Source organism: Frankliniella occidentalis, unplaced genomic scaffold (assembly GCF_000697945.3).
Source record: "Frankliniella occidentalis isolate FOCC.00 unplaced genomic scaffold, Focc_3.1 Scaffold267, whole genome shotgun sequence".
In the NCBI taxonomy this organism is placed as follows: Eukaryota; Metazoa; Arthropoda; class Insecta; order Thysanoptera; family Thripidae; genus Frankliniella; species Frankliniella occidentalis.
This window is the reverse complement of record NW_026267393.1, coordinates 261,693-270,889: the sequence shown is the minus strand read 5'-3', so window position 1 is coordinate 270,889 and position 9,197 is coordinate 261,693. Positions and strand designations below refer to the sequence as shown.

The 9,197-nt window shown below is 42.4% G+C and overlaps 3 protein-coding genes across 3 annotated transcripts in view; 1 reads left to right on the top strand and 2 right to left on the bottom strand.

The window, feature by feature from the left end:
* Positions 1–9,197, bottom strand: part of LOC113215305 (SET domain-containing protein SmydA-8-like) — a gene marked incomplete in the record, with an annotated part of 78,663 nt that overhangs the window by 32,663 nt on the left and 36,803 nt on the right.
* LOC127750829 (uncharacterized) lies at positions 1,306–4,498 on the bottom strand. The gene is made up of 3 exons (XM_052273371.1): positions 4,220–4,498; positions 3,834–4,091; positions 1,306–3,719 (listed from the first exon to the last, which is right to left on the bottom strand). Exons 1-3 carry the CDS (start codon positions 4,350–4,352, stop codon positions 1,306–1,308), a joined length of 2,805 nt encoding a protein of 934 aa, XP_052129331.1. The 5' UTR covers positions 4,353–4,498.
* On the top strand, positions 4,526–7,823 carry LOC113214092 (uncharacterized). The gene is made up of 9 exons (XM_026433359.2): positions 4,526–4,807; positions 5,143–5,682; positions 5,752–5,849; positions 6,067–6,105; positions 6,183–6,393; positions 6,480–6,592; positions 6,669–6,884; positions 7,013–7,225; positions 7,675–7,823. The coding sequence occupies exons 1-9, from the start codon at positions 4,651–4,653 to the stop codon at positions 7,756–7,758; spliced, it is 1,671 nt and encodes a 556-aa protein (XP_026289144.1). The 5' UTR covers positions 4,526–4,650; the 3' UTR covers positions 7,759–7,823.

Here is a 9,197-nt window from a genome sequence, read left to right as displayed (position 1 = left end):
TGGGGTGTTCTCGCCCGTGACGGCGTACTTCTAGAGCACGTTGCAGCAGCAGCCGGGCGGCCGGCCGGCAGCGCGCCTCCAGGATCACGACGGTGCACTCCTAGAGTTGGTGTCGATGTCGCTTCTGGTCGCATTGGAGAAGACCCCCCCCCCCCCTCTTTTCGCCCAGACAGTCCCACGGGGAAGGCCCCTGAGACCACTGCCACCTGTAGTCAATTACTAAACATGTGCATTAATTTTTTTTAAGGACAGAGCGAGTGACTGCATGAGGATTTTTATACAATTGACTGAGGTCCCACCTAGAAAAAAAATGGTATGTCATCTAGTGTCATGGTTTCTTTTCAGCCTTGCAAGTATAGGGTAACACTTTCCCCAATAGTCTTTAGATTTCGGATCTGGGCACCGATTCTGGTTTTGGCTCAAAAATAAAAGGTTTGCATGTGTTATGGACCTACTCAACATCTGGGCTCGGTAGCTGAAACGTTTTAGGAGACAGAATCTCATAAGTTTTAAGCAGCAAACAGCGGCTTTCACTGTTGGTGTAGAGAAAGCTCTATGAACCTTTGCAGAAAACTCTGACTACACTATTCAAAAGACAACTGAAAATTGATCCAGAATCACCTGTGGGAAAATGTTTCATTTTTGTTTTTCTTCCCTTCGATTAAAGTTATCATCAGAACTTATCACAACACCGTAACTCTCATTTTTGTCAACGCAATGAATTTTGAACTTGGTTAATAAGAAATGAAAGGACATATGCAGCTCAGAAGAGTTTTTAGAACCCTATTTAATACTACGCACTCCTTTTGAATACAGAATTGTGATGACTACTTCAAGTCGAAATTTCCTTGGAAATGATAGAAATCTTGTTACTACCTTAAACGTGCCAGACTATTTGTAGATTTTTGAAACTAAGTTGTGGTGTCATTTTTGTTTCTCAATGTAAGTTGCTGGTTTGATAATGATCAGCTTAGAATAAGGATAATATAGATACCAAATCAAAATATTGAATTATTTTTATTCATTTTGGTCAGAGACAACACTATTATGGGGAGTTAGCGAGGGACATTGCAGAATACAACTGGGCCTTTAGTAGCAAAAAATAAAGTATCTACATTCAGTGCCATGTTTTCTTTACTAGCTTTTCAAATATGAAGTCATGCTGTATTAAATAAAACATCTGTTCTACCTGTTATATCTATCATGTGTCCCCTAGGGTTGTTTGAAAATTTGGTATGAGCAACTAAATACAATGATTATCTTGAAATTAAAATAAAGGTTTTGTCTCACTTTATTGGAATGATTTTATTCATACTCTAGTCTGTTCACAGGAGTACCTAGGTACATTGCATTATCTAATTCTATGTAGAAGCATACACTCAGAATCTGGTCACAGTTCAAGACTAGCTCCCTGTCTGATGGTACTACAGCAGATAAGTGAAAAATACTTACACGAGGTACACCATGAGCATACCACTGAACACGGTCATAAACTTGTACAATACAAAAGAATCTCGCTGGCTGACAAATACAAATCACGTTACAATTACAATTTGACCATCTTACAAAGTGTTTGATTTTACCCAATATTGGTACATTGTCAACATTAAAACAAGCAAAATGTGAGCAGCGTTTCTTTCTTGTAGGTCTATTAGCACAACAAAATACAACACCACTTTTCCTTAATTTGGCAAAAGATTGAAAATGACCACCAATAATTCCTTGTTGTTGATTCATAATTAAATCAATGATGTGATTGGGTACATTTAGCCTCACAGTATTGTGACCAACCACAAACATTTTTGCATTAATTTCTTCAATAGTTTTTAGTTTGCATGTGGACTCCTGTATTTTCAAGCAAAACCTTTTTGCAAGGGAATCAGGATGAAGTTTCTCAACTTGCAACTTAAAACTCATAAACATAGAGGCACTAGAGCAGATTTGAAGTCCAGGTTGGTGAGGACTGTGGATAAGCTTAACCAGTTGGCCGTTAAGATCTTCAAAGAAAAAACATGAGTACACCCACAGGGGCCCCAAATCTCTCACAACATCAACTAAATGGAGCAGTAGATGAACATTCATTCCCATGAACCTCATAGTGTAAAGCCTCTCAAATTGGCGAACATACTCATGCAGCATTACTTCAGCTCTGTCTAACTGATCAGGAGAAATACTTTCCTGACACAACAATGATATGGCAGACACAAGTTTCATATGGTGAACCAAATACACATTATCTAGAATACCATCTAAAACAGCAAGTGAATAGTAGAAAAACCATAATTTATAGTCTTTGGCTTTCCAAAGCTTTAGCTCTTCTAAGGTTCTTGTCATTCGCTGAACAAAGCTAGGAGGGCAAATCTTTAAAAGTCTAGCATTTACAGTAGCAATCAACCGGTAGCAAGAATATGGCTCAGCAGCAAATTTAACATCAAACCACAACTTTGTTAGAAGCTTACAAGTTCCAAGGAATACCAAATGCATAATGTCGATTGAACATCCTCTGAGCATATTTACCATCATATAATACAGGAGGGAAAGACCCTTGTAACCTAAATGAGCATTGCCAGTCTGATGAGCAATGCGAACAGAGTTCAAAACCTCACCTATGTTCCGATGTTCAATGTTTTCTGGAGGCACATATGGGTGGGCATGAACTGTGGTTCTACCAGCAGGCACTCTCACTCCAGCTGAACGGCATCTATTGCAGCCATAAAAACCATTGTACAATTTTGTTCTAAGAAAAATACCTTTGGCTTGAAGATCACATGTGCCGCATATTAAAATTCCCTTGACATTGATCTGTGGTCCTGCCGGGACATTAAAATTAAAACCTTGATTTTTGAATGTTTCAAACGTTGCACGAAATGGTCTTAAAAATAGATTTGGTTTTGGCTTTGATTTCCCAAACCAAAGACCACTCAGAATAATATTCTCTTTCAAAGTTCTTTCCTTGTAGCTGAGCTCATTAATTACAAAAAACAATGGCCACACTGCATATTTGACTGACTTGAAAATCTGAATACCATCTGAGTACCAGGTTAAGGATATATTGTGCCTTCCACTGAGAATTCCATTGTTTGCAGTTTGCTCCTTATATAAATTACCATCGTAAATGTCTTCAATATTATCTTCATGTTTTTTTACTCTCTGAAATCTAAACAGTAGCTTTTCTACAAAACCTGGGCGTAGGAACAATCTCTGTAGCTGTCTTATTATAGGAATCTCTATAAAGAAAGCCACTTCAGTATTTTCCTGGCAATTTTCACAAACACTGTCCTTCCCAGCTAATTCTGAAAAACAACATTCACAAAAGTAATGAAGAATGAGAGTCTCTCGACCAATCTCTTTGAAGAAACTCTTGAATCTATACAAAGTAGTAATGCATAGATTAGGAATAGGACAGTGTAACTCAATTGTTTCAAGAAAACTGGTAATGCATTCACCAGTTAAACTAAACCGTAAAGCTAAAGTGAGGATTAGTATAACAGATTCAATGACTGACAAGCGAGCGTTTTCATACAAAGGCACATCTCCATCTAATCTTTCTTGCTCTTCTTCATCATCGTCACCATCACTCTCAGATGTGTCTTCAGTGCTGCTTCCACTGCTACTAGGTTCCGAGTCGGTATCACTGTCTGATTGTTCACTTGAGTCTGCGTTAACATCTGCTTGCTGGAGAAAATTATCCGCCTCTTCATCTTGTTCAGGATTATTATCTGATAGAAGAAAAATATAGTTAAGTATAATGGGTATTCTGTTTAGATGATCTATAGGGGCAATATGTTTTCTTTTAGAAGAATAAAGCAGACCAATCAGTTTCAATCACATACCTTGCTCATCTTCGTTTTCTATTTCTTGACCATCACTAGCTTCGGCCTCTGATCCACCTCGATTAGATTCATTTTCAGCATCATTTTCATCTGTGTCTGCTTGATCATCAATACTTTCTGCCACACTGGCATCATCATTACTATTTTCTTCCATATCTACATCGTTATTCTCATCTGGATCTCCATTTTCATTGTTTTCTTCTGAAACTGTGTTAGCATCACTGTCATTTCCTGAGCCATTGTCATCGTGCTGATTTGCTGAAACATATCAAATACAAAATTACATTTAAAAGAAAATAATGATTTTTGTTGAAATAACAAGATGTTAGAAGTACGACAGCACACTGAAACACTTGAGCAAAGAGATATGCCAGTGTCTTTCTAACCTTCAGCATCGTCTTCCGATTCAGAGGAATTGCTTGAGATATCGTGTTGGTTTAAATTTGCTGACTCATAGGCCCTAGTCTTCAGCCGGTATTGAGTAGATCTCGGTAAATCTCCAGGGCCACGCTTCGACATTATCAACTTTCAATTATATTCTTAACTTCCACCATGGACACTTGTTGTTGACTTGCGTTCGACACGTCTGCTACTGTGATTGGGCCTACTGCGCCGTACGGCCGCGGGGAGCGCGCAGATCGCTGGCGGGGAGAGGCCGCACTGCGACTGCGCACCACACTCTGCGCCGACCGTTAGAGACGCCGTGCGCGAACGAAGCTGCGAGACTGACTAGGCCTGTGGGGTGGGGATCGTGTACTGGTCGTGGTCTGTAAATTTGAATTTGGATTGTCTATTGCCTGCGTTCTAACTAGTTATCATGCCGCAACATTGCCTAGTTCATTGGGTAAATGAAAGTACATGGGATGTGTTGCCTATTACCAAAGTACCATCGGAGCATCGATTCGTAGGCGCGCTCTCCATGCTAACTTGGACAGATGGAGAGGAGTATCTGGGCAAAATCGTTGCCATAAATAGTAAGTACTTAAAACTTTTTGACTATTTCGTCTCTAACTCCATAGAACTATCAGGGAGTGCTTTCACTTCGGCATTTTGTGCACAATGTGGCCTCTTAACCTTAACGGTTTACTTCCTTTTGTCATTCCCTATCCTTGCATCACATTACACATTTTCTTCAATAGTTCTATCGTGTTTCTCTGTATTTACTTTTAGATTTTCTGTAAATATCGATATCCGGGCCGGAGTAACTTATTTCAGTGGGTTGGGCGATTTAACCTTTTTATTAGGCGCACAGAGTTGTTGATTTGTTCTCCAGTTAGCACCTTCACAATATTTTAATTTTACTTTTTAGGTGACATGGATAAGATAGAGGCAGAAGAGAGAAAATTGTACAAAGAAATGAAGGAGAAAGAGAAAGCAAATCCAAGTCAGAAGAGGAAATCAAAGGAGAGAAAGAAAGTGCCTGGCGTTGCCTCAGAAAAGGAAGTCCGCAAAGCCTTGGGTGAAAAGCCAGTGCTCAGTGGGCCACAGGAAGCTGCCAAAAAGTTAGCAAATGCTGAGAGAAAGAAGAAAGAACAAGCCCGAATGCTTGTTGAGAAAAGCGAAGATGGTAAACTTCTTGAAACTGCGGTAAAGAAAAGACTTGACTTTAATGAAGAGCAACCCAATAAGCCTAGTAGTGAGAAACCGAAGCCTTCACATGATCTCATGAGCGATGAAGAGATTGATTCTGATGTTGAACTACAAGTTGGCAAAGATGTACCTTTGGAAACAGCTCCAGTGGACTTGCCGGCTGTCATGCAAGTTGATGAGTTGGTTGTGGCTAAGAATTCAGGCAATGAAAATGAAGAGTGCGGGCAAAACTCATCTAAATCTCTGAAGGAATTATTTGGTCAGTTTGCCAGCCAACACTTAATTACTTAAGAAGTGAGTGAAATTTATACATTCTTTTTGCTTGCAGGTAACTTCAACACCGAACAATTCTTGCGGGCATTAATGACTGAATTAGGATTTGAATCGGAACCTCCACCGTCTATTACACCCTCTAAAAGCAGTGATGTAAGTTACTACAACTTTTGTTTCTAATCTTATCTTTGCTTTTTCACTGTCAAGTTAATTTTTTTTTGTGCAACTGTGTCCAAGATAGCTGACAGTTTTTAATGAAGTGTCGCTGCTTGTATGCAAAGCCTCAAATGAATCTGAAATTTATTTTTACTTCTTTTGGTTTTATTGTAATCCTGTCTTTTTCTCTTTGCAATCTGTCATCTAATGAAAGGGGTTTGCCAAGCCACAAATGTTTGAGAATCAAAAAATGGTAATGTCATAATTTATAATTGTTTCTGCTAGAAGGTTTTGTCACTTCATGACATTTATTATTATCTTTATTCGCAGGTCCCTCTTAAGAAAGGGTTTACTCTGTTAATCCTTAAAAGTGGACGTAACAAGCTCATTGTTGATACTAAAAGCCAGAAGACGCCTACTGTGTTTGTTCGTAAAACTCTGACCGAGCTGTATGGAGAAGATCAACTGAGCCAAATGACAGCATTAGGCCGGAAAAGGGATAAACTGGGGATATCGCCTCATGACCTCAATGCTATTTATGGTATGGTGCTTCACATTCTGAAATTTTGATGCAACATGATCACATACGTAACCTGATCTATTACTAATTTTGTCTTCTATTTAAAGGATTTGTAAATGATCATTGCAATGATAAGATAACTTGGAAAGAATTCATTACCTGCATTAACAAAAAGTGCGGGTCTATCAAAAGTCCATTAGATTCTTCCAAGTCCAAAAAGGTATGCCATTCAACTGTCTTTGGTTCTGCTCTGCCATATCTATAATCTTTATAATTAAAACTATTTTTTTTTCTAGGCATCAAGTACCAAATCCATTAAATCACCCAAGAAAACTGTGGGTTCTAGCTCTCCCAAAAAATCACCTCTAAAAAGTGTAGGATCTAACACTCCTAAAAAATCTCCTAGGAAAGTCAATTTGGGTCCCATCACACCAAAGAAAACTCCTAATAAGACTCCAGCTGAACAGTTTATTGTGACAGATATTGGACCTGCCCCTCCAACAGCAACTGTGGTATGTCATTTTTATTTCCCTGATTCCCCTCTATATTTTGGAACTCCTCTTTTTTTCAAATTAATTCTACTCCTAGTTAAGATAGATATTAAATCTATACTGATTGACAATTCCTTTTTTTTCTATAGGTTCCCAATGCTTCTGATGCCCCCATGCCATCCATGCCACAATCACAGCAGTGGCTTTGGCCAACCCAACGCCAGAATGCAATTCCTAATCAACAAGCTGCAGTCCATCATCTTTCTGCTCCAACATATCCTGAGCCCTCTGCAGCTCAACCTGTGTATCAGCAACAGCAATCCAACTATTCTCACTATTATCAACAAAATTACCCTCAACAGGTAAGCCCTTAGACAAATATGTAAACGATTTGAATTATTTAATGCAATGACAAGGAATAAATTTTGTCCATTGCAAGATGTGTCTGTGTGCATATATGATATACCTCGCAAGGTGTAATTTTCAATCCTGAGCTGTGACAAACTTGTATCTCCAATTGGACAAAATGAAATCTTGTCCACCAGGAGAAAGAAATTTGTCACCAGTGAGGGTTCAAAATCGCATCTTGCAAAATGTGCATACAGATGCATCTTGCATGGGACAAAAATTGTCACTTTCTATTGAGTGTGCTTAAAGGCATTTCTTTTGGCCTCCTTTTTCTTTTACAATTTTTGGTGGCTTGTGAAAGAGAACACACTGCTCTATTAATTTCCCACTGCCAATTGGCAGTGAATTTGAAGCTGAATCATTGCAATATCTTATTGTTTATAGTGCTTTCTTTCATTTGCAGACATTCCATGCGCCGCCAGAGTCATATTATCCCCAATATCCCGGGTGGGATGATAGGCAGTCTTCCAATGGCAACGGCTATTAACTTTGTTACGACTCATTTTAGTTTGACGACCTGGCTTTGTACTATTGTTCTACGGTTTTGAATTGTTTTAAAGTCTGACTAATACATTTAATTTTGAGCATTTAAAAACGATTTCAGTTTCCTCATTATCATGTCCTTTGATCATTGTGGAAAATAGAGAAAGGCAAAGTTATTAATTTTTTATAACTATATTTCATACCTACTTTTTTAAATAAGACACTTTAACTTAAAGATAGCATATAGAGGAGGAAAATTGGTTGAAGGTCCTGGAAGATGTTCGCCAGTTACCGCTTCTGCAGCAAGATGATCAGAGGGGAGCAAGCCCGTAGGGAACGAGAGGTCCAAGTAGAGCTGCACCTGGAGAAAGGAGTCCTAGAGGCACAGCCGCCGGCCAGCTGCTGGACTTTGGGTTCTGCCACAGCTGTGCACCGTCGTCTGCTCCTGGAGGCGCGCTGCCGGCTGGCGTGCTTGCCGCGCGGGTGCGGGGTCGTTTGACGTGCTGCAGGTTGGCGTCTTGCTCCTGGAGACGCGCTGCCGGCGGACCGCCGTGCTATCATCTGGCTGTGGGAGGTGCGTGAGCTGGGCACGGGCAGCGGGTGTGCGCCGTCGCGGTCCTGGAGACGCCGCCGCCGTGCTATCTGGCCACCGGATGCTGGGGGCCGCGGCCGGGCTGCACGTATGCGATGCCGTGGTCCTAGAGCCCTACCAGAGTGCCACCGTGTTGGCCTCCGGGTGCGGCATGCTATGCGCACCAGGTCCACGGCCGGCCGCGGCGGCCGCGGTCGTGGCCGCGCTAGCCTTCTGGAGGGGGGGGGGGGGATGCGCGACGCCACTGCCGTCCATAGGACCAGGTCCTGCCCACCGCCACCCCGGGCCCGCCGGGGGGGAGAGGGGGAAGGGGGCGGGCGCGACGCCGCTGCCGCCGCCGTCCAGGACCAGGTCCTGGAGGCCCACCGCCACCCTGCTCGCCCGCTAGGGGGAGGGGGGAGGGGGCGGGCGTGGCGACGCCGCGCCGCCGCCGCCGCTGCCGCCGCCGCCGTCGCGTCCAGGCAGGTTCCTGAAGGCGCCACCGCGAAGCCGCTGGCTCGCCGGGGTAGGTGCTAGGGTTCGCTCGACGGCGCCGCACCTGGAGCAGATCCTGGAGGCGCGTCCACCGTGCCGTGCCCCAGCGCCACCGTGCTAGCCCTGCGGAAGGAGGAGCGCGCGTCCCCGGCACCCGCCAGGCCCGCGCGGCTGGTCGCTGCGCGATCGTCTGGAACATTTGGGACTAAAAAGGGAGTTCAAAGGGATTGTTTTGGGATTCAGGAGCCATGGTATCCCGGAATCCCAAGTCCCTGTTTTGACCCGTTTTGGCCAAATTTTGGGATTTGGCACTTGGGACTTGTTCGGGATTTGGACGTCGGGACTAAAAAGGGATTCTTTTTTCTATTAGGGTTCTG

Coding starts and splice junctions, on each gene's coding strand:
- LOC113214092 (XM_026433359.2), top strand. CDS start 4,651: ATGCCGCAACATTGCCTAGTTCATTGGGTAAATGAAAGTACATGGGAT. Junction 6,106..6,182: donor TGTTTGAGAATCAAAAAATG/GTAATGTCATAA, acceptor CTTTATTCGCAG/GTCCCTCTTAAGAAAGGGTT. Junction 6,394..6,479: donor TGACCTCAATGCTATTTATG/GTATGGTGCTTC, acceptor TTCTATTTAAAG/GATTTGTAAATGATCATTGC.
- LOC127750829 (XM_052273371.1), bottom strand. CDS start 4,352: ATGTCGAAGCGTGGCCCTGGAGATTTACCGAGATCTACTCAATACCGG. Junction 4,092..4,219: donor ATCGGAAGACGATGCTGAAG/GTTAGAAAGACA, acceptor GATATGTTTCAG/CAAATCAGCACGATGACAAT. Junction 3,720..3,833: donor AGAAAACGAAGATGAGCAAG/GTATGTGATTGA, acceptor TTCTTCTATCAG/ATAATAATCCTGAACAAGAT.